This window comes from Bos indicus x Bos taurus, chromosome 1 (assembly GCF_003369695.1).
Source record: "Bos indicus x Bos taurus breed Angus x Brahman F1 hybrid chromosome 1, Bos_hybrid_MaternalHap_v2.0, whole genome shotgun sequence".
NCBI lineage: Eukaryota > Metazoa > Chordata > Mammalia > Artiodactyla > Bovidae > Bos > Bos indicus x Bos taurus.
The window spans coordinates 142,298,867-142,323,602 of NC_040076.1; the positions used below are offsets into that span (position 1 = coordinate 142,298,867).

The window sequence follows — 24,736 nt, forward strand, 5'->3', positions numbered from 1 at the left end:
CTGAATGCCCAGGGCCTCAATCAGCGCCCACACACAGCAAGGGCAGCACTGATAGATGAAGGAACCTTGGCTCCCAGGGGGACAGAGGGAAGGCAGGGTCTGCTGGCTCAGGGATGGATTAACTGGACAGCAGCCTAGTCAGTCAGATACTTATGGGGCAGTTGCTATTCTGAATATAGTATCAGCCAGGCAGTATAAGGACCCCCCCACCACCAGTGGTGTCACATGACCTCAACCTCTGAACACTGCTTATAACCCTGCAGAGCTGCATCCGGCCTTTGGGCACTAGAAGAATATGGTCTGGGTGAGCAAGGTCAGATGACAGTAAGACATGGAGGATAGATAAGTACCGGACTAATGAGCCATCTGCCGGGCAGTGAGGTTTCCATGCCAGGCAGCACAATAGCTCTGCAGATCAGTCTCCAGATAAACCCAGAGAACATCAGAACGTTTAACAACAAAACTGAGCTGTAATAACAGCACTCGCTCCAATCTTTGGGGATGCATGCGTGCATGCTAAGTCACTCAGTCGTGTCTGACTCTGTGCGACTCCATGGACTGTAGCCCACCAGGCTCCTCTGTCCATGGGGTTCTCCAGGCAAGAGTACTGGAGAGGGTTACTGTACCCTCCTCCAGGGGATCTGATACATTTCACAATTGTGAGTCAGGTGGCCAGCTGTGACCACCCAGCGGGGTTGATCCTCCAACCCAAAGTCCTCCTAGTTCCTCCTCTCGTCCTCAGCCACGTCCAAAGCAAACCATGTGGTGCCCAGGCTCTGACATGGTCCCGCCACTGCACTGAAGACAAGAGCAAAACCATCATCATTCCTTGAGAGCCAGTCGGCCCTCCCACCTCACCCCAGAGCAGGCAGGGGACATGAAGTGACATATGCTGGACCATCCAGATCTGAAAATGATGACCCCATGCTGCACAGGGCTCCAGCCTGGCCAACTCCCCAGACCGCCAGGAGGAGTCTGGAAAGCCAGTGACCATCCACTAGGTGAAGGCCAAATGGCCAGGAAAGGAAAAGCAAAGACCGCTGATTGTGGCCATGGTCAGCCTAGCCCAGGCAGACAGGCAGGGAGGAGGGAGACCATGTGCCCCAGACACTCTCTCAGTAAGCAAACCCCAGACATTCAACAGATGGAAAGCAGTGGCTTGGAATTCTCTTAAAATGAAACAATAATTGCATTCTCTGTCTGGTTTTTACACTGGCTTCCAAAAGCAACAGGCACTGAAAGCCCTTCAGCATCACCACCCTCCCCCAAACTTGTTCCCACCCCCAAGAGAACTGGGGAGCCGCAGAGGCAGTCCCCACTGGGATCAGCAGGTCAAGAGCTGCCTGTTATCCCTCCCTTTCCCCTCCCCACACTCCCTGTAGCAATTAACAAGGGGGGTGGCGACCAGAACAGTGCTGAAGCCAGCAAATAGCGGGTGGCTACACGAGGACAGAAATAAAATTGCCATTTCAGCTCTGGGTGCAGCTGGAAAAGGCGATCACTCTCGAGGGTGTACACAAACTTAGGGGAAGGAGGTACCTGAAGGAGAAGGAACTTTTCCCATCTCCTACTGAAATTAAATAAGGATGGCTCTCACAGCAGGGAGAGATGGACCCAGGGGATTCCCCCCAGGCTTAAGTGGTGCTTGGGTCACAAATAGCTTAGGGGCCCATGCCAGCCAGGTACCTGCTGATGGATGATGGAGCATCCACCTTCAGCAAGAGTCCTAATGGAGCACTGTCTTTGTCGGGAGGTGACCAGCCCTGCAGCCAGAGGGGGTCGCTATGGGAATCTAGTCACCTGAGAGGTGACCAGCCCTGCAGCCAGAGGGGGTCGCTATGGGAATCTGGTCACGTGGGCAAGCGACTAGCTTTGCAGTCAGAGGGAGTCACTCACTATGAGCACCTGTCCAGAGGGCAGTCGGAGACCGGCTACCCACTTGGCCCAGATTACCAAGGCGGCTGGAGTCAAAGGGACGATGAGGGGGCGTGCCTTAAAGTGGGAGGGGAGGAGAACGGAGTGTAAACCCGGGAGGGAGGCGAGAGGGGGCGGGAAGGAAAAGGAGGGGAGGTGGAGGAGGAGGAGCCGAGCCCGCGGCCCCGCCCGGCGGCGCTCTGGTTGGCTGGCCCCCGCGTCCGCCCGCCGCCCGCCCCCTCCTCCCACGCCCCGCCCTCCCCGCGGCGGCTGGCGTCGAGAAAGTACAGTAAAAAGTCCAAGTGCAGCGCTCGGCAAGATGGGAACCGGCTCCTCCAGCTACCGGCCCAAGGCCATCTACTTGGACATCGATGGACGCATTCAGAAGGTAGCCCCTTCCCCAGCCTCCCCCGCCGGGCTGCGAGCGCCCTCCCCGCGCGCCCCTCGCCGTGCCCGCCTGCCGGCAGCTCCTCCCCGGTGACCGCGCGGGGTCGCGGAGGCGGGTGGGGGCCGGCCAGGGGGGCGCCGGCGGGGGAGGGGTCCGCGGTCCAGCGCCCGCGCATCCGCGGAGGCGGCTGCGGCCTCCGACAACTTGGGCCGGGGGCGGTGGGGCTCCGCGGGGCAGGTGTCCCCACGCGCGGCCCGGTGGAAAGGGGCGACCGCAAGGGGAGTATTTTTTCCTTTCCTTGGGCAGAGCTTTCTTTGTAACAAATATGATTAGGCTGAGTTCCGACGTTCCGAGGCTGGTCCATTAAACCTTTAATTTCCGGTGGAAGGACCCTGGAACAGTCGCCCCAGGAGCCGGTGGGCAGACCCGCGGGACGGACCCCCCGGACAAGGGGTGCGGGTGGTGCCTGGAGCTCGAAGCCCCTGCGGGGGCCGGGCACCACTTCCTGCCTAGCGGGGAGCAGGTTGGGGCGGGTGTCGGTGGAGGCTGGCACGGCAGGAGCTGTCGTCCCCCACCCCTTCGGTTCCTCATCCCAGCAGGTGGGCAGCCCTGAGCCTGGAGGGGGTGACCCGGGGCTGCTTCACCTCCTGGGGACTGCGGAGAGACCCTATGACCCTCCGGACGAGCTCTGCATTCAGAGCATCTCCTGCTTCTGATTGGCAGAGAGGGACAAAAAGAGAGCTGGCTTGGAGGACGCTTCTCTAAGCTCCCTCTGAGGTCCTGGGGGTTGGGGAGAGGAAGGCCACAGTGAGGGAAATGCTCCAGCTGGACACTTCAGGGAAGCCGTGCATCCGCCGCGGCTCACTTCGCTCTTCCCAAGGCTCATCCAGAGCGGGGAAACAGGCAGAGATGCCCCAGCCGGGCACAGAGCAGGCGCCAGGGCTTGGGTGTCTGGGGTTCTCAGACACCCTCTGCCAGCAGCCTCACTCTCGCCCCATCCCCTGCTTGATCCCAGGAAAGGAGAAGTGTGGGCTTCCCTTCCTCCCCTGTAGCCCACTTCATTGGAACCAGATAATGGGGAGCAGGGGCTCTGAAGCGAGGGCAAGTGGTCACTAGGCGCAGGACTCCCCCAGATCCCCTGGCTTCCAGAACTGGGCATCTGTGACTGCACAGGAATTTAACAGCCTCCCCAGAGGGAGAAAGGGCCCTCTGCTGAGTACTCCCATGCTCCAGCATGGGCACGTGTGCACAGACATGCACACACGGACACACACATGTGCACATGCATCCACACACAGTGTGCACATAAAATGTGTGCACACACATACACACAAGCGCACACACGTACACACACCACATACAGACACACAAGTGCAAACACACAGGCAAAGATGCACACATACACACACGTGCACACATGCAGGCACCACATATAGACACACATACATATACACAGAGGCAGACATACACACAAGCACACACACAAGCACACACACACGCACACACACAGGCAAAGATGCACACATACACACAAACACACTCATGTACACACACAGGCAAAGACACACACATACACAAGCACACACACTTTTTCTATCCCAACAGAGGAGAATTATCAAAGCTCAACCCCTTTTACCTTTTGAAAGAGGTGAGATGAGATGCTGTCAGCATCAGAAGTGACAGTTCCCTCCCAAGAATGTCCTGAAGGTTTCCTGGAGAAATCCAATGAATGTGGGTGCCAAGTGGAAGACAGGCTCCTGAGGGGGGGAGCGCTGAGTGGGGGGCTTGACTCGGCTGTCCTTGGGGACATTTTGCTGCTGAGATACTCGAGGTTCTGGTGATCTCTACAAAAGCAGCCGGACAGGCAGTCCTGGGAGACAGTGAGCACCTGTGTTCCGGAGCTGCCAGATCTGATGTGGAGTGCCAGCTCCACCACTTTCTGTCATCCTGGACAACTAACCCTGAGCTCTTCTGAGCTGGCCTCCAGGCCAGTAAGGTGGGACAAGAGCATCGTCTTTGTAGACTGTTGTGAACAGTGAAGGAGGCCATGTAGACTGAGTGCCTGGAACCCTCTGGAACACAGCAGGTGTGATGCTCTCTGTGGTTGGTCCATGCCCTTTGATACAAACGAGAGGAGGCAGACCGTGGTCCTCAGACCTCAGACCTCAGTCACTGCTTCTTGACCTTGCTCTGTGTCCTCTGCCTTTGCTGCTGGTGCTGTGGGGCTGGTGGGGAGGGCTCCTGGCTGCACCTTTAGCCCTGGGGAGAGCTGGATCATCTGGGGTTCCGAGCGTGTGCTAGAAGTCCTAACCCCCAGCCTACCTCACACTGACACCCAGCAGCTTAGTTGGGACTTTAAATCCTGGGCTGAGAGTTCCTACAGAAATGTTTTCAGTGGCCGCGGTTTCTTAAAGTCCCAGGCGCTGGATTAATTCCGAAAGTTCCCGGCATGCCGTTGTGTTCTGTCTTATCCATCCCTTCTCCTTTCTGGGGAAGTCACTCTTGAAGGGAGAGCCTGGGGAGGCAGGGGGGAGGCAGGAGCTGCTTCTGGTGCTTGTGTTGTTCTGTCCACCCCGTTGGCCCTAGGCGGCTCCCACGTTGTTTCTGCACTCTGTCCCTCAAGTTCTCTGGCTCCTGGTCCTTCCCGTTCCCCCCAGAGAGAGCCCCAAAGGGGAGGAAGAAGGTAACATTCAGAGCAGTGGCTTCTCGGACAGTATCTGCTCCAGCACGGCCTGGGGGGTAGATCTAAAGTTGTCCGAAGGGATGGCCGGCCAGCGTCCCCTCTGAGGATGTACCGTAGGGATAATGCTGTAGGTGTTCCAGGTTCTTAGAGAAACCGGTGGCACCCCAGTGACTGGCTTCCTGCTTCCTCAGTATGAAGGAGACTCGAGCACACACCTCGCATCACCCACCCAGATACCCAGTGCGGGGCCGCCACAGGAGTCTGGGGTTCCCTTGAAGGATCCATGTTCCATCTGCGGGCTTTTCCTGCAGAGGTTGTGCATAGGTGGCTTGGAGGTCGGTGGGGGCAGATGGGGCTAATCTTCCCGGGTCTGGGTCCTTCCTGGGTATACCCGGAAGCAGCCTCCAAGGGGATGGAGAGGCGTGCAGGGAGCCAGTCCCTCTTCGGGGCCTCCACTTCCAGCCCCTCAGATCCGTATTAGTTCCCTAACCTCCCTCAGTCACGATTTCTCCACTGCCGCGTGGGGTGCTCGTCGTCCTGCTTGTTGCAGGAATCAGAGTGGACAGGGCAAATCACTTAATTATCCCAAGTGTTCACTGAGCAGCTGCTCCATGCTGAGGGCTGGGGTCCAGGGTGAATGGGGCATTCACGGTGCTCGGTGAGACCCACCAAGCCATGGCCCCTTTGCATACCCTCCCCGACCCTGCTTCCCCCAGGAAGGATGGACTGAACTGCTGCTGTTGCAGGGCACCCAGTGAGGGACAGGACACAGCAGGACCTGGCTGGTGGACAGGGCTGATGCCGGCTACGTGTGGGTTTCCATGAAGAGGCTTCCTTCCTTAGGGAAGACCAGCCTGGCGGGGAAGGGGCCCTTTTCCCAGGCCACGCAGCTTCAGGAGGACCCAGCCTGCGACTGCCGAAAGGCCAGGGCGGCAACCTCGCGCAGCCAGCTGCATCTCCACACACCTGTCCACATCTCCTGCTCCGCCACTTGTCGGGGGCACAGGTGGGACCTGGCACCGCTTGACACCAGGTGAAGGAGGAGGGAGTGGGAGCCGGGAACCCTCCTGTCAGGACTCCCCTCTGGAGCTGATGCACCTTACCCCCACCCAGAGGGCTTGCTGTTTCCCTCCGAGGTTTCCCCCACCCCAGAACCCACTCCTTTCTCCCACCCGCCTCCGGAGGAGGGTTGGGCTTGGCTGGGTTTCCTGGGGCAAGACAGATGATGCCACTGGCATCAGGGAGCTTGAGGGACTCCTGCCTGGTGGCACGTCTGGGTGTGGGTTTGCCCACCTTCTGAAGGAGGCAGAGAGGCCTTTGTGGGCTTCCTGGCCCTGGACTTGGGCTTAGTGAAAAGCCTTGCCTGGGCAAGAGCAGTCACTCTGGGGACCATCGTGAGTGGCGCTGAAAGGGACCTGTTGGTGCACTGCCTGTCTAGCGACGCCCCCCTCCCCCGACCTCCGCTGCGGGAGAGCCCCTCACCAGGCGCTCTTGGCCACTCTGAGCTGCGTCCCGCCTCGCTCTGTAGCTGGAGTCCAGGTCTCAATGGGTATCGGCCGCTTGAGTTGTGCTTGCCTGTTTCTGCCCTGAAACAATGGAACAAATGAGAAAAACCTGGAAGGAAGAGCAGAGAGCGCCCTGGGAAGTCGTTGAAATGTTAGCAGAAGGCTGTTCCCAGTTCCCGGCTGGTTGTGGTTGGGTCCCCCACCCCCCGCTGGGACTGCTCCCCCTCCCCTCTTTCCCCGCTGGAGCTAAGCCCTCCTCTGCTGAGGCTCCTCTCCATGTGCTGCCTTCCTCTCAACCTGGCTATGTTGCCACTTGGGGCCCCGGGCCCTGCCATGGATTCCTCGGGAGCCAGCAGTTAGCCCCCGTGGACCTTCAGGGCCAGGCCCACCATCCCCTTCCCAGTGCTTCCCTGGGGCTCAGGCCCTCCTCCCTGCTCTGGGGGCCCTGGCTCGGCCTGCCACAGGCTCCCCGTGTCCCCCTGCCCTTCTCCAGCCCTGCTCCCTCCAAGGACGTCAGCCTCCCCTGCCTTTGGCACAGACACAGGCTTTGGCCTTTCAGGCTGGCTGCTCATCTTCAGGGCGGTCCTGTCCTCTGTTTGTTGAAGGGTGCCCCTGCCACAGACTTGTCCACTGTGGTCAGTGTGGCAAGGCCTGGAGCCCTTCCCTGGCTCATGAAATGTCTCCCCTCCTGGGATGTCTGTCCGGCCACCTGGCCAAGCCCAGTGGAGAGTCCCTTTCACCCTCAGACATGTACTTGGCTCGCCCCTCACTCAGAGCCTCCTTTCCCTGCCTATTGGCAGGGTCTCAGCTCATCTGTGCAGGGAACGTCTGAAAGACCCTCCACAGTTCTCTGGGCTTTGCTGTTGTCTGGCTCCTCACATCACCACCAGGTGGACGGCGGCTCCCCTTGGTTGCCCTCCCAAGTCCCAGAGTAGTCATTTATCTTCCTTTAAATGTTCATAATGTAAGAGCTTTAAAAGGATATTTTGAAATGGTAACATAAGCTAGTTGCAGCCAAGGAAGCTGGAGAAACGGGGTCATTCCACACCCTCTCGGGGTTTCAGTGTAAATGGAGGCGGCCCCCGTCATCATGGGGCAGAGACCCTGCCCCTCGCCCGTGATGACCCTGTGTCTGCAGCTGGGCTGTGAACATTGGCGCGTCTCCATTTTCAGTCTCTCTTCACCACGTAGATCAGCCATTGGAGTGCAGCCGCCTGACTCCGGAGGGAACGCACCGGGTGCTCCCCAACACGGCCTCTTGGGTGCAGGGTCTCACGCATTCCAGCCTGAGGCTACAGGGGACCCAGGAGGCTGCAGATCTCTCTCCTCCTTCCCACGGGCTATGGTCGGAGGCCTCTTAAGCCAGACACTTCCTGACACCCGGAGGCCCTGGGAGGGGGTTGGCTGGGGACCCGAACCCCACTAATGCCATTGGGGTTGACGGATAATGATGTGGAGACCTTGTAGGCCGAGTGCAGGGAGCAGGGCTGCTCTCCACAGTCACCTATGTGGTGGGCTGAGGCCATGGTGCTGGACACAGCATCTCAGTGCCTGGCTCTGCCAGGGGAAGCCCGCAAGGAGGTCACCTTCTCCTTGATGAGGTGGGTGCAATGCTGGCGTCCCCCACCTGGGGTGATGCATATGGCTCTGAACACCACCCATATGGAGCCCAGGGCAGAACTGGCCCCCTGCAGAGGCTCAGTGAGTGCATCTTGTCCCCTGGCCCCACTCCCTGTGCCCAAGACCTATCCCCTCGGAGACTCTGGAAGGAGCCTGGCAGTGCCTCGGTGTCCTCAGTTCTGTATCTGTGAGCCCACTACGACAAATAATCACAAAGAGGGGGCAGTGCCAAGGCCCTGAGACCCCGGGGCCCACTGCCCAGGCAACTCCTTCTCCAGCCTGGCAGAGGCGATGCCTATTGGCAGCAGGTCTACCTCATGCCCTGACCTAGGGCACCAGTGGTCTCACCAGAGCCCTTGTGGGCTGAGGGGCTGCTTGGCCTCAGAAACATGCCGAATGCAGCCCTGGGGATCAGGGAAGAAGAGCACGGGCAGAGCGCCCCATCAGAACCGACGTGCAGATGAGAGATGAAAGGGATGCCTCCAGGATGCTGAGCCCTGTGCCAGCCATGGGGGCCCAGACACCAGCCCGGCTGTGGGCAGCAGGAGCTGGGTGGACAGGTAGCCTAGAGTCACTACAGGCTGGGACCCTGCACCCCTGTCCTGGGTTTACTGTCTGCGATTGGCAGGCTGCACTCCTGGGGCCTGGAGGGGGGCAGACTTTGGCAAGAAGGTCTAAGTGGGTCCCCAGAGGACTCAGAGGGACCTCAGCTGTCCTTGTGACAAGTAGCCCAGTCCTACCCCACTGAAGGATTTCTCCATGCTCCATCTCCACCCCTCCCCACTCGGAACAGACAGGCCATGAGATGGAAGAGGGCCCCCACAGCCCTTGCCTGGGTAGGGGAAAAGCGGGGATGGCTCACAGCCAATTGAAGGGACACATCAGTGGCCCAGCTCGAAAGGCGTTGACATGGAGCCTCTTGCTTGGCTCGCCGGGCTGTTTCCTCATGCTTTGTGGCTATTTGCATTTCCAAGGTTGTGAATCTTTCTGAGAACAGTGTATTCTAAGACCATGCACACCTGAAGATACAGCTGCAGGAGTCTAAAATGTGCACGCATGTCTCCCTGGGCACCAGTTTACAGCTGTGCTGTGGGTCACTGCACAGTGCATTCAGCTGCCTTGGAGATGGCACCAAGCATTTTCAATCTCAAAAAAGTAATATCTGCAGTCGATGGTGTGGTTACGTGCCTTGACCCTACTCCTGCCTGCTTGTCCCCTGCACCGGCTCCATCACCTCCACCAGGTACCACATCTCCTTCTCGATTCCCAGAGCTGTTCACCCAGTGGGAACTTTTGCCTAAACAGAAACTTTCAGCAGCTTGACTCTGTCTGTTGTTGCTCAGTTGCCAAGTCCTGCCTGACTCTTTGTGATCTCATGGACTGCAGCACGCCAGGCTTCCCTGTGCATCAACAACTCCCAGAGCTTGCTCAAACTCATGTCCATTGAGTTGGTGATCCCATCCAACCATGTCATCCTCTGTCACCCTCTTCTCCTCCTGCCCTCAATCTTTCCCAGCATCAGGGTCTTTTCTAGTGAGTCAGCTCTTAGCATCAGCTGGCCAAAGTATTGGAGCTTTACCTTCAGCATCCGACCTTCCAATGAATGTTCACAGTTGATTTCCTTTAGGATTGACTGATTTGATCTCCTTGCAGTCCAAGGGACTCTCAAGAGTCTTCTCCAGCACCAGAGTTTGAAAGCATCAATTCTTCAGCGCTCAGCCTTCTTTATGGTCCAACTCTCACATCCATATATGACTACTGGAAAAACCATAGCTTTGACTGTATAGACCTTTGTCGGAAGAGTAATGTCTCTGCTTTTTAACTCAGTCTAGACACGATTAAAGAAAACCCTGAATGTTCTGTTCCTTTGGGTTCAGATTCCCTGCCTAATATATTTTTTTTATTTTTAAAAATTGTAGTAAAATACACATAACATACAATGTTACCGTCTTCACCATTTTACGTGTACGGTTCAGAGGCATTAATTCATTCACACTGTTGTGCAACCATCCCCACCATCCATCTCCAGAACTTTCTCATTTCCCCAAATGAAACTCTGTCCCCACTAAACACTGCTTTTCTGTCCCCTTGCACAGACCCTGGCACCAATGACTGTCTTCTGTCTCTGTGAATCTGACTTCTCTGGGGACCTCCTCCAGAGGGGGAGTGTCATACAGTATTTGTCCTTTCATGGCTGGCTTCCTTCCCTGACATCACGTCCTTGAGGCCAATCCAAGTTGTGGCAGGCGTCAGAGGTGCCCTTCCTCTTTAAGGTCAGGTGCCCTTCCTCTTTAAGGCTGAGTCAGATTGCCCTGTGTGGATGGACCACACCTTGCTGACCCGTTTATTCATCAATGAATCTGTCTGCTATCTTGTAAACCTGAATCATTTCCACTCTTTTCCCCTCAGTTTGCAAAGAGTAGGTCTGTTGCAGTGTTGCGTTATTGTGTCTTCTGGAAAACGTTGTGTTCCCGTAGTCCTCCCGTTTTCCAGACCTGGTTATGTTCATCCTCGGGTGGGTGTTTGCAGTGGGGGCCCTGAAGTGTGATGTGTTGCAGGCGGGGATGAAAGTAGACTGTTCAGGGAAGACAGATGCTTTTCCGATGCAATTTCCCTCAGTCCGTTTACCGGCAGCGTGACATCAGCGTCAAGAGCATCAATTCAGGGAGGGGTGCGGTTTGTGTGCGTTTGTACCCGTGAGTGTGCAGGCAGGTTACGTGCCTCAGTGTCTTCATCTGTGTGCTGGCGGGAAGCCAGCGCCCACCTCACAGGGTGGCTGTGATGAATTTCAAGTGTGTATGTCTGGTGCTGAAATGGGGTGGTGCATGGTGTGTGCTCTGTAAGGTCATGTTGTTTTTCTTTATCTGTGTCACGGATTTGAGTTGCCAGATCTCTGTGTCTTGTTGGGGGAGCCTTCCCGAGGCCCCTGGCCTTGTGCATCTCCCCATCGTTCCAGGCCCAGGGCCGTGTCCAGGCATGCTCTGTGGAACGAAGGCCAGGCCAGCCCCACGGGTGCGTCCCGCTCAATGACACTGCTGACTGTGTTCCCCAGATTGGTCCCCAGTCCACACTCCTTCCCCCATTTTTTCCAGGAAACGCAAGACCGGGAATGCCTTTTATTTCTCCTCTGACTGTTTCTGAGGCGGCGCTCTGTGGGGACTGCAGTGAGGAGGGCGGGTGGGAAGATGGGACGTGACCCCCCAGTGCAGGCTCTCAGCTTGGATGCACCGGGACCACCAGCCCGGATAGTGACATGGGGCAGCCTGCGTGTCTGTACACGCTCCAGCTGCATTAGGGTTTCTAGGCCTCTGGTTCATTTATTCTGTTGGAAGGAGTTGTAGAGATACTCACAAACACTTAACAGTAATTTTATAGGCGGAGGAAGCCTTCCTGTGGAAGCGAGCCGTGTGTGGAGCATGCTTGGCCAGTCACTGGCCTCTGTAGCCTGGAGGGACTCGCTGTCTGTCCCTTGTCCACTGGCTATACCCCCCCAACCCAGGCCCTCCGCACCTCATGTGCAGCCTGGGAGAGCTACCTGGTCCTGTGGGGGGTTTGGACAGGGGAGCTTCAGGGAGACAAAGTCAGAGCCCGCCCGTGGATGCTGGGAGTCAGGACTGTTTGTCACAGGCAGATCCTCCTCGGTTTAGCCCAGATAGAACACAGCCACAAGGCAAAGCGGCCACCGCCCTCCCATCAACCACGCCCAGCCCCGCAGGCTCCAGGTACCCGGGTGCTATCCAGGGGACTCAGGCATCCCCAAGGCCGGCTGCACGTCATATTGATTCATCCTGTAAGCAGAACAATTAGCGGAACCCAGCGGCTCAGGCTGCCTTTATCCTCACAGCTTCTGCCTTGGGGATTTGTTATTGTTGTTTTTGCTTTCATAGTGTTACAAATCACAGAAAAAGAGGCCGTGCATTTGACATGATCATCTAGAGATCTTCAGGAATCTCTCCACCTGCAGTTTACATTTGCAAAAGCAGCTCACGCAGAGTGTCGTTCCTGGTTACGTAAAGGCTGACTGTCAGCCGCAGCAGCTGGGTGTGGCTGGTGGCTTGTCTGGAGCCTGTCTGCTGCACGCCCCAGTTCCAGGGTGCTTTGGGGAGCAGCCCCCAAGATGTTTTCGCTCAGAGTTGTGTTATGTAAGCTTCACATGGAGAAAAGTTGAGATATGGGCAGTGCTTAAAGACTCAAAATTAATGGTCATACATACTCTAAAAAAAATCTCTCAATGAAGCTTCTTATGTAAGCCTCAAATGTCTTACCATCACTGTTAATAACAGAAAAATCCAAAGCTGGGAACAAATACAAGGAGCACTGAAACTCATGACTCCAGGGATGGCCCAGGACGCCCCCTGGAGCTGCCAGGATGTGCAGCCGTGGCCCAGCATGCATGGGAGACCGATTCTGCATGAGGTGTTTTGAAGGCTGAGCCACAAAGAGCAGAGATGAGAGATGGCATCTATGCCCTCTGGGCAGAGACACACAGAATGTTCCAAGGAATGAGGGTGTGGAGGGCACTTCTGGTGGCCAAGTTATAATGGGGAAACGTGTAGAAGCAGTGAATTTCCTCCAGGAATGTTTCTTGAAGCAGAGCTGGGTGGCACTGACAGAAAAGGTGGATGAGATGGGTCACAGCCTCGGGGAGTGGAGAGCACACACCTGTGCAGGTGACGCCTGGGTGGCGGAGGAGCAGCAGCCCTGTGGGTGGGCGGAGGCCGAGGGAGGCCCTTCTCAGCGCGAGACTCTGGTACCTATCCAGGCGCCTAGGGTGTTAAGCTCTGATCATCGGGGTCCGACTCTGTGGGCTTCGGTAAACAAGCCTGGAGGGTGTGGGCTTCATGCACTGCCAGACGCAGCTGATGTTTTGAACTACAGACATGTTGAGACCTCTTTCCACCTGACCATTGCTCCCTGCACCCCCACATTTCCCCCCAGAACATGATGGAGTGCGGAGCCCCACACCCTGGTTTTCCCGACTCATCTTATTTTATGCACAGTCGCTCTCCTTCCAGTCCCTTCCCCGAAGCCCAGGGCCTCTCTCGGGATAGAGGACCCTGGGTCTCTCATGTTGGTGCTGTAGCCGGGGCCCTCTCTGGGTCTGGGGTCTCTGACTCCGTCTCCAGCCCTGCAGTGACCCCTCCAGCTCCCACCCTGCTCTGAAACACCAGGCTTGGCTTCTGGAAGAAGGAGCCATGGGGGTATAGGCTTTCAACCAAGTGCCCTGAGCCCCAGGCATCAGACTTTAAGAGCAGTGTACCCGAGAGGAATTGTTTGGTTCAGTGCAGAGGCTGCTTGGGTCACACGGCCTCCACATGCTGGGTGACATGGGTACCGTGCAACCTGGGACAATGTAGGTCTCAGTGTGGCCTGGAGACACCCCCCGGCCGATGTTACCTCAGGGACAAGCACCCCTGAAAGTCCAGCAGCACTGAGCAGAAACCCCGATCTTTGGAGGCACTTGGAGCAGCCGTAGGGGGGCCCTTGGGGGTTTTCTCCAGATGGTGGACACTGGCCTCTGGCTGGATAAGAAGCTGGACGGTGGGGTTGGACCCCTCCGAGGCTACCATTGCCCATGCCCAGAGACATTTGTTTTCTCGCAGGAAAACTATTTTTCTTTTTCTTTTAATTTTGTGTTGGAGGCCGGCTGATTAACAATGTTGTGATAGCTTCAGGTGAGCAGCCAAGTGACTCAGTCATACACGTACATGTATCCATTCTCCTCCCCACTCCCCTCCCATCCAGGCGGCACATAACGTTGTATGCTCAATTTTTCTAATGAAATTTCAAACAATAAAAAGAAAAGGAAACACAGGGGGCCAGGGAGGGAAGAAGGAAGGCCTCTCTCCACTGCACGTGGAAGCTCGTCGGCTCCCCCGTGCCCCACGGCCAGCTCTGTTCAGCAGCCTTCCTTCCCCGCCTCCCATCTCGATGTGATCACCGTTGCTCACCAGGGTGTCTGATGGCCCAGGTTCCTCTGGCCGGTTCCTGTCTGCCCACGTTGTGACCTCATCTTGCCTTGTTCCTGGGGCTTCCCACTGTTTTCGGTGAATTGTGTCCCCCGCCAGAAGGTATTCCGGTGTTCTGACCGCCCCCGCCCAACAACCTGTCAATGGGCTGTTTGGAAATAGGTTCTTTGCTGATGTAACCAAGATGAGATGAGACGGGGCTGGACTTGACTGTCCTTGAAGAAGAGGGAGGTGTGCCCGTTCAGAGGACAGATGGTGGAGGCAAAGCCTGGGCTGATGCATACACAAGCCAAGGAGCCCCGGGGGTGCTGGCCACTCTCCAAACTGCAGAGAGACAGCATGGATCCTCCCTGAGAGTTTTCAGAAGGACCCAAACCCACCGCCACCTCTACTGCAGACTTCAGCCTCCAGAGCTGAGGATGAACTTCTGTGGGTTTAAGCTGCCCTTTTGTGGTATCTTGTTATTGGGCTGACTAAAAATTTCCTTTGGGTTTTTCACATCATTGTACAGAAAAACCCAAAAGATCTTCTTGGCCAATTAATACAATAGCCCCAGGAAACTCATACAGTTGCCTCATTTTAACTTAATTACCTCCTTAAAGACTTTCTCCAAATACAGCCTGGAAAGCCTGGACCCTTCTCTGGAAAAGGCTGAAAGGCACAGCTTCCCTAGACACGCCAGATCCCTGGATCCCCTATTCATTCCTGCCAGGAAGTGATGATGGAGCCGGATGCTTGCTTCCCAGGTCTACTGAGGTCTGACCTGAGCTGGAGGGAGGGGTCCTTCCCGCCTTCTGGTCCTAGGTCTCACTTTCACGTGGTTTCTTCTTGTCTTTTGCCCTCACCCAACCTCCACCTTCTTCATCTGCTTTGAAACAGGGTGGGAGAGGCTGCGTGCTGGGACCAGCCTCCCCGTGGATGGTCCCCAGGGCCCCAGGTCCTCCCCAGCACCTTCCCTTTTGCACCCTTCCCTGCCCTGGGACACCCAGGAGCCCTGATCCTGGAGTGGATCCCCGGGACCACATTCAGAGTTCTGATGCAGCAGAGCCCTGGGCTCTGGGTCACGAGCCGCCTCTCACTGGGGTTAGAGCTCGAGAAGGAGAGCAGGTTCGAAACCCTGGGAAACGTCCGCACCTCCAGCCCCGTCTCAGCACATTTCTTATTCTCTTAGTTCGTCGCTTTCTGCATTTTCAGTCGCCTGTGATCCATTATTTATAACAGGGAAGACACCAGAAGTGAAAAAAAAACAAAACAGAGTAACCCAGAGAAATGACAAGGTGCTGAGTGGCTCAGCCGTGACAAATGGGTTTCATGGGGAGAAGGCGGCTGCTGACTGGGTGGGAAATGGGCCCTGAGATCCCACTGAGCCTGAGGAGGCGGGGGTTTACAGCGACTGGGTGGCCGAGTCCTGCTGGTGAACATCACTAACCAGGACGGAATTCCTCCAACTGGGCTCTGTTCCCTCCAGCCTCTCCACCTCCCTGCCCCACACCCACAGCAGCTCTTACGGGAGGTGGGGGAATTGCAGCCTTTGACCCTCCAAGCCATCAGTGTCTCCTGTCTTCAACCTGTCCTTCCCTGGTCCTGTCCTAAAGCTTTATCCCAGGCCTGTAAAGCACTCCGCACTTCACATAGCGTCAAGGACTCCTCATTGTTGTTCAGTCGCTCAGTCGTGTCCCACTCTTTGCAACCCCATGGACTATAGCACACCAAGGTTCCCTGTCCTTCACCATCTCCTGGAGTTTGCTCAGACTTATATCCATTGAGTCGATGATGCCATCCAACCACCTCATCCTCTGTTGGCCCCATCTCCTCTTGCCCTCAGTCTTTCCCAGCATCAGGATCTTTTCCATTGAGTCAGCTCTTTGCACCAGGTGGCCAAAGTATTGGAGCTTCAGCTTCAGCATCAGTCCTTCCAATGAATATTCAGGGTTGATTTCCTTTAGGATTGACTGGTTTGATCTCCTTGCAGTCCAAGGGACTCTTCAAGAGTCTTCTCCAACACCACAGTTCCAAGGCATCAGTTCGGCACTCAGCCTTCTTTATGGTCCAGCTGTCTAAAGGACTCCTATCACCTGCAAAAGAGATTCCAGCCATCTCAGAATGAAGGTCAAGGTGTGCCAGATCCCTGGGGCGTCTGTAGCAGATTGCCACAAACAGAATAACAAAAAAGAACAGAAATGTATTCTTTCACAGTGCTGGAGGCTGAAAGTCCTAAATGAGCTTCACTGGGGTCAGAGTCAAGGTGTTGGCAGAGGCCCTGGGGGAGCATCCACTCCTTGCCTCTTCCCACATCTGGGGCTGCTGGTGGACCTCTGCTTATGGCCGTAGCCCTCCAGTCTTCAAGGCCAGTATCCTCCAGGTCGTATCTGCCCCACACTCTTCACATCACTTTCTCCTCTGTGTGTTGTTAGCTCTCACCCCGTCTCCCTGGTGACTGTATAATTTCATTTAGGCCCACCTACATCATCCAGGATCGTCTCAGGAGCCTTGATCTAAGCACACACTGCAGAGACTATAGGGCAGTATTTACAGGTTCCCGGGGTTAGGGGGAGGGTATCTCTCAGGGGCATGGGCTTCCCAGGCGGCTCAGCAATAAATCCGCCTGCCAATGTCGTAGATTCAGCTTTGATCCGTGGGTCAGGAAGATCTCCTGGAGAAGGAAATGGCTACCCACTCCAGTGTTCTTGCCTGAAGAATCCCATGGACAGAGGAGTCTGGCAGGCTACAGTCCATGGGATGATAAAGACTCGACTTAGCAACTAAACAACAACAATCTGTGGGGTGTGTTCAGTTGCTCAGTCGTGTCCAATTCTTTGTGACCCTATGGACTGTAGCCCTCCAGGCTCCTCTAGCCCTATGGACTCCTCTGTCCATGGGATTCTCCAGGCAGGAATACTGGATGGAGGGGGCCATTATTCAGGGACTGCAGGGATGTCAGCTACATGGTTGTAAACACATTCCAGCTCCAGATGGCCCCACATTTCCTGGGCTCCGCAGGCTCTCTGCATGTGGTCGCTGTGCCCTAAACCCCACGGGATCGCTGGTCTGGAGTATGCGTGGGGCAGAGCAAGGGGGTCGCACCTTCCCTGCAGCCCCAGCCCGTTCCTCTGCTCCTGTGGTCCACCCGACCCTCCCAGCCGAGCTTCTTTCACAGACATGTCCCTTCTGCCTTTAGTTTCCTGTGTATTGTGAACATCCCGCATCCCCTGCCATCGGCACAGGTGACAGGAGGGGCTTAGATGTCTCTCTAAGATCTGCTGCTCCCCCAGCAGATCTTGCTCTGCGTTTGATTGTATTAACTCATGCCATGCGAGACCAATGCGCTTCTCAGATGCTCTTGCCTAACAGACGTTTATTGAAGGCCTCCTGTGTGTTGGACCCCAGAGAAGGTGATGCTAGGGAGGTGATGTGCTTCAGAACATCAGCCTCAAGTCACCCTCCTTCCCCCTGGGTTGCTTTTCCCATGGCCCAGGTTTCAGCAGAATGGGGTTTGCCTCCACCAGTATCCCATGCTGCTTGTATGATCTTGGGCCTTAGTTTTCACATCTGTAAATGGGGCTGGTACCTGCCTGGCACACATTTGGATCATGCTTAACACACCCTAGAAGTCTTGGGAAGTGTTCTATAGAGGCTGTGTATCTTCCCTACATAGCAGATGAGGAAGGTATGCATTGAAGATGGTAAGGCATTTGCCCATGATCCCAGAGTCCATGAGAAGCAGAGCCGGTAAACCAGGAGGGCTGACTTCAGGCCCGTGTGGTGACCGTGCCTCTCGGGGAGAAGGAATCTCACCCGTGGGGTGAGGTGGTCATCCCAGCGTATGGGGCTTGGGGCAGAAGCTGCCCAAGGGAGCCCCCCAACACCATGAAGCGGGTGGAGCTGGTGTTGTCCACTCTGAGGATGAGATGTCGGAGACTAGAGGTGTTGGGAGACTTGCCTGCGGTGCACAGTTTATTCGAGAAGGAACAGAGTCAGGTCCTGATGCCCAGCCTGGAGGCTTTTCCTCGGCTGGTTCCTCCCGGCCTTGCAGGCTCTGCAACGAGGTTGGGGTTTGGGGCCTCTCTCTGCATTCACCCCACACTCACCCTGTCACAGCTCCAGGAGGCTTTGCATGGCGTGTGCTGCGTCCCGAGCGCATCCATGATTCCTGGCTTCACCCAGCCCTGGTCTCCATCAGCTGAGATGGTTTATCACACTGAGCCACCAGCTCCACCCCTCTCCCTCGCTCTGACCATCACCTGCCGCTGGACTGGCAGTCGCCCTTCCTTTTCATCCTGCTCACTTGCTGTGTGACCTCGGAAGAAGGGTTTCTCCCCTCTCTGAACCTTAGTATCTGCAAGATAGGAATAATAGTCCCCACCATTAAAGCTTGCTTTAAGAATTGAAGACAAATAAGTGGCAAGAAAAGGGGACCATTCTCTCTTTCTTACACACACACACACATATACACACACTTGTTTTCAAGTCAGGATCCACAGGGTACATTTACTTGCTGTCACCCTTGGCCTCTTTCTATCCATTTTTTCCATCCCCTTTGCGTTCCTTGTCATTTGTTTGTCTAGGAAGACATATTACTTATGGTCCTCAAAACATGCCCTGGAGATAGATCTCTGACATCTGAGAAATAATAAGGGAAATTGTTGTCAGTTTTCTTTGCGTCTGACGGTAGCACTGTGGCTTATCTTGAACCCTAAGAAAGAGACCTTGATTTTAGAGATCCACGCTGAAATACGAGCATGAAATAATATGATGTCTAAAATGAGCTTTCAGATAACCCTGATGGAGGGAGAAGTTGGGAGACAGAGAAGGCAGGATGGACCTTGTGTTGCTAATTGTGGAAGCTGGGAGCTGGGGACTGAGGTTCTGTTATGCCAGACCTTTGGCTTTTGTAGTAACAGAGCATTTCCATTATGTGTAAAAGTTCTCTCTTTTTTTTTCTTTTTAGGGAATGTACGTAATGTGCCCGGTTCATAGTAATAAATGGTAGTTTTTGTTTTTATTTTATATGTTTTCAAATGACAGGGCCAGAAAAATACCTCTTAAATTGGAGCGAGAAATGAAGCCTAATTCAGATTTTATCTTAGACAAAGAAGCCGTGATTGCCTGCCTGGTGGTTAGCAGTGATCCATTCTGAATGTGACATTATTGTAACATGTTCTAGAAACAAGGGGCAGGATGAAATGAACATTATATTCACCTTTATGTATGTAATTTATAATTTGAGGTAGACTGCAGAGGAATTGCAGATATACATGCGTGGATGGGGAGATAGCCTACAATCTTTCCTTTGGTGAAAATGTGTATTTCTTGAGGGATAGTAAAAAGAAAGTTAAATATGGGATTTGGGTCTTGGTCTCTTTGTAGCTTGTTTGTTTTATATATTAAACACTCATAATTCCCAGGTGCTGAAAAAGCAATAGAAATTCAGCTTTTAATTCCCCCAAAGATAGCAAAACCACCACTGAGTTGGCGTTCAGCTGTCCTGACAGCTGGCCTGGTGAGTTCTAACTCGTGGAGCTGGAGCATAGGCACTGGGGCCAGACTGAAATACTCTGGTTTACTTTGAGGGAAGACACAGCCCTATAAAAGCTTAATAGTTTATAAAAGCTATAAAAATGACTCATGGTCTGATAGACAAAGGAAAGGAATTTGGATTGGTTTGTCTTCTTCTGAGCGTGGGGTCCAAATCAATATTCACTCCAAGTAGGTGATCAGAAATATCAGTAATTTAAGAACAAGGCAGACAGAATATAGACACCGCTAAGGGGGAGGGACAGCAGAAAAGAGGCCAAGTGACCACCTCTGTTTCCCATTAGGACCACCGTTAAAGTCTGATTTCAGCACTGTGCACATCTCTGGGCTTGGAGCCAGGTGGGCCAGGTTTATATCCAGGACCACACAGACCTAGCCAGGCCAGGTTCTCTCTCTGTGTCAGAGCTCTCATCTGAGAGCTGAGGGGATGATGATACTCCATGCTTAGGAGGTCCCTCCAAGGACCCAAGGTCACAGGGTGTAAAGATACTTGGCTCAGGTTTTGGCCAGAGCGTGGACTCAACTGTGTTAGATGTTGGTGGTGGTGGTGGTGGTGGTGACGATGGAGTAAGGGATGGTGGCAGTCACGGTGGGGACAGTGGTGGTGACGGTGGAGGCAGAGGAGGAGGTGGTGGTGGTGGTGATGGTGATGACGATGGAGTAAGGGATGGTGGCAGTCACGGTGGGGACAGTGGTGGTGATGGTGGAGGCAGAGGAGGAGGTGGTGGTGATGGTGATGACGATGGTGTAAGGGATGGTGGTGGTCACGGTGGGGACAGTGGTGGTGACGGTGGAGGCAGAGGAGGAGGAGGAGGTGGTGGTGGTGATGGTGATGGAGTAAGGGATGGTGGTGGTCACGGTAGGGATGGCGTTGGTGACGGTGGAGGCAGAGGAGGAGGTGGTGGTGGTGATGACGATGGAGTAAGGGATGGTGGTAGTCACGGTGGGGACAGTGGTGGTGACGATAGAGGCAGAGGAGGAGGAGGAGGTGGTGGTGGTGATGGTGATGGAGTAAGGGATGGTGGTGGTCACGGTGGGGATGGCGTTGGTGACGGTGGAGGCAGAGGAGGAGGTGGTGGTGGTGGTGATGACGATGGAGTAAGGGATGGTGGCAGTCACGGTGGGGACAGTGGTGATGATGGTGGAGGCAGAGGAGGAGGTGGTGGTGATGGTGATGACGATGGTGTAAGGGATGGTGGTGGTCACGGTGGGGACAGTGGTGGTGACGGTGGAGGCAGAGGAGGAGGAGGAGGTGGTGGTGGTGATGGTGATGGAGTAAGGGATGGTGGTGGTCACAGTGGGGATGGTGATGATGACGATGGAGTAAGGGATGGTGGTAGTCATGGTGGGGACAGTGGTGGTGACGGTGGAGGCAGAGGAGGAGGTGGTGGTGGTGATGGTGATGGAGTTTGGGGTGGTGGTAGTCACGGTGGAGGTGGTGGTGGTGATGGTGGAGGCAGAGGAGGAGATGGTGGTGGTGATGACGATGGAGTAAGGGATGGTGGTGGTGACATTGGAGGTGGGGTGATGGTGGAGGTGATGGCAGTGGTGGTTGTTCACCTATAACCACAGGTGCAGAGTTTGGCCTCAGCTTATTGACGCAGAAGGATGCTTGGGCCCTGATATCCCAACATGTGAAACCACCCAGAGATGCTGACATGTTGATGTCAAGGCTGTGTGTCCTTGGTGCCTCTTGCTTGTGAAAGTGGCCTTGGTACATCAAGGGGGTGCCTCTCCATCTCCAGGGAAGACATCTGTGAATTTCAAGGGGCCCTCCTGTAATCACAGCTGCCACTTAGCTGAGCACTTACTGTGTACTGGGCTCTCTGTATGTCATGATGAAGCCTTCACCCTGGTATGACAATGCTCACTCTGCAGGGGAAGAGTCAGAGCCTCAAGGTTAAGCATCCTGCCCTGGGTCAAGCTGGAAAAGGAGAAACTGGGCCTGAAGTCACTTCTCTGACTCCTCCCCATCCACCCCTCTGCTCTGCATGTGACTGGAGCAGTGCGCAACCCTGGCACCAGCTCAGGGCGATCCTGGGATGTGAGACTGTGGGAACCTCAAGGGCTGCAGCCAATCCAGGGCCCACTCCATCAGAGGCAGCCAGCTAAGGGCAGTTACTCACTGACTGTCCTTGCTCTCAGGTGCCGCCTCTGCCCTGAGGGCCAACAGTCAGTGCAGTGATTTGTACAACGTTAGCAACAGAACTGTTTTTCTCTCAAAAATTTTACATATAGTCCTATAATGTAAAGCTTATACAAACAGTTAACTGACTGTATTAGTACTCATTTATTCTGTAAATTCAAATGTACAGCCCCCACTGGAGAATTAGTGGGAACAGAAAGGTTTCATGTGTGAACACTGAGTTTGGAATTGGGGTTTAGGCTGGCAGCCGCAGGCTTACATTGGCGTCAGCACCAGTGAGCTTCAGCTCATTTCACTGACCCCCAGAAGGCTGCATGAGGAGGGCCCTGGCCTGACCATCCTGCGGCCATGGACAGGCCTGAAAACCCCAGCAGGGCGGCCCTACAACTCTCTGGCCAGGAGGCGTGTAGATCCGAGCCACTAGGGTCTCAGGACAGCAGTCATGGGCAGGCTCATGGGTGCTGACTGTGTGGACCTGACACCCAGGATGACATCTCCCTCCCCAGATGTGTTGGTATTTAAGTTATTACAGCTGAGTAACTTGCTTTAGAGGGGCTTCCTTAATGGCTCAAATGGTGAAGAATCCATCACAATGCAGGAGACCAGATTTCAGTCCCTGGGCAGGAAGATCTGCTGGAGAAGGAAATGGCAACCCATTCCAGTATTCTTGCCTGCAAAATCCCGTGGACAGAGGAGGATGTGGGCTACATCCATGGGATTGCGAAGAGCTGAACACGACTGAGTGACTAATACACACACACACACACACACACACACAGTTCAATTCAGTTCAGTCGCTCAGTTGTGTCTGACTCTTTGCAACCCCATGGACTGTAGCACACCAGGGTTCCCTGTCCATCCCCAACTCCAGGAGCTTGCTCAAACTCATGTCCATCATGTCAGTGATGCCATCCAACCATCTCATCCTCTGTCACCCTCTTCTCCTCCTGCCCTCAATCTATCCCAGCATCAGGGTCTTTTCCAATGAGTCGGTTCTTCACATCAGGTGGCCAAAGTATTGGAGTTTCAGCTTCAGCATCAGTCCTTCCAATGAGTATTCAGGACTGATTTCCTTTAAGATTGACTGGTTGGATCTCCTTGCAGTTCAAGGGACTCTCAAGAGTCTTCTCCAACACCACAGTTCAAAAGCATCAATCCTTCAGTGCTCAGCTTTCTTTATGGTCCAACTCTCACATCCATATATGACAACTGGAAAAACCATAGCTTTGACTATACAGGCCTTTGTTGGTAAAGTAGTATCTCTGCTTTTTAATATGCTATCTAGGTTGGTCATAGCTTTTCTTCCAAGGAGCAAGCGTCTTTTAATTTCTTGGCTGCAGTCACCATCTGCAGTGATTTTGGAGCCCCCCAAAAATAGTCTGTCACTCTTTCCATTGTTTCCCCATCTATTTGCCATGAAGTGATGGGACCAGATGCCATGATCTTAGTTTTCTGAATGTTGAGTTTTAAGCCAACTTTTTCACTCTCCTCTTTCACTTTCATCAAGAAGCTCTTTAGTTCTTCTTCACTTTCTGTCTTCAGGGTGCTGTCATCCGCATATCTGAGGTTATTGATATTTCTCCTGGCAATCTTGATTCCAGCTTGTGCTTCATCCAGCCTGGCATTTTGAGTGATCTACTGTGCATATAGGGTTTCCCTTGTGGCTCAGCTGGTAAAGAATCTGCCTGCAATGCTGGAGACCTGGGTTCAATCCCTGGGTTGGGAAGATTCCCTGGAGAAGGGAAAGGCTACCCCCTCCAGTATTCTGGCCTGGAGAATTTCGTGAACTATACAGTCCATGGGGTCGCAAAGAGTCAGACACAACTGTGCAACTTTCACTTTCGCTCACTCTGCATAGAAGTTAAATAAGCAGGGTGACACTATGCAGCCTTGACATACTCCTTTCCCTATTTGGAACGTGTCTGTTGTTCCATGTCCAGTTCTAACTGTTGCTTCTTGACCTACCTACGGATTTCTCAGGAGACAGGTCAGGTGGTCTGGTAATCCCATCTCTTGAAGAATTTTCCACAGTTTGTTGTGATCCACACAGTCATAGGCTTTGGCATAGTCAATAAAGCAAAAGTAGATGTTTTTCTGGAACTCCCTTGCTTTTTCGATGATCCAGCGGATGTTGGTAATTTGATCTCCGGTTCCTCTGCCTTTTCTAAATCCAGCCTGAAATCTGGAAGTTCACGGTTCACACACACACACAGTTGCTTTATAATTAGTGTCTAAAGGAGTTTACAGAGACCTACTTAAAGAAAGGAAACCTGTCGCAGCGCTGGCAGTCCAACGCCCCCTGCCCTCACTCCAGAGCAGTGCTGCTCAATCAGACCCCCTTCCCAAATTCGGGGCATAGCTCCCCCGGAGATGGTCTTGCCCCACCTGCTGTCTGAACCCCTGGGAGACCCGCCCAGGCTCCCTGCAGCCCCCTAGGAGGACTCTACCTACACCCGTCCTGGTCACTGAAAACCTCACTTGGGTGGGGTCTGGAAGATGCAGGGGTGTGATGGGCATTAGGTTAGGGTCTGACGCTGTAGAAATTCTTCACCAGGAAGTCCCGCTGTGTGGGCGGCGAGTCTTAACTGGAACCAGTGGGCAGTGGTGGTGGGGGTGGTGGAGACCACCTTCTCTGCAGCCCCTTCTGCCTGCATGGCCTCGGGTCCCCCAGGGGCCATGGACAGTCCCTCCAGCCCCATCTCAGCCTGAGTCCCTGCAGCTGGCACAGAACCCTGGGACCTGCTTCCTTGTCCATCCCGGGAGGTGCCCGGCCTCATCCTCCCCACCCTGTCCCCCCACCCACAGGGTCCCTGCCTCTCTCTCCATTCTGGTTTTCTCCGGTGCTTCCAACTCACACAGCAGCTCCCCCCATTCCTGGCCAAATGCTATTTAAATTCTGAATTTTGTCCTCTGGCTAACTGTCATTTAATTTTCTCATCCTCTTGGCTTAAAGCCAAAGAGTATTCTTTCCAAATA

General features: G+C 54.5%; 1 protein-coding gene across 2 annotated transcripts in view; it reads left to right on the forward strand.

The window, feature by feature from the left end:
- The first annotated feature begins 2,164 nt into the window (after positions 1-2,164).
- Positions 2,165-24,736, forward strand: part of PDE9A (phosphodiesterase 9A) — a 104,589-nt gene continuing 82,017 nt past the window's right edge. The window contains exon 1 of one of the 2 annotated variants that reach the window (XM_027546933.1): positions 2,165-2,302. In XM_027546933.1, the coding sequence (XP_027402734.1) occupies positions 2,234-2,302 (69 nt within the window). In that variant the 5' untranslated portion in view covers positions 2,165-2,233. The remainder of the gene's footprint in view (positions 2,303-24,736) is intronic. The other variant, XM_027546943.1, reaches the window with a different exon arrangement.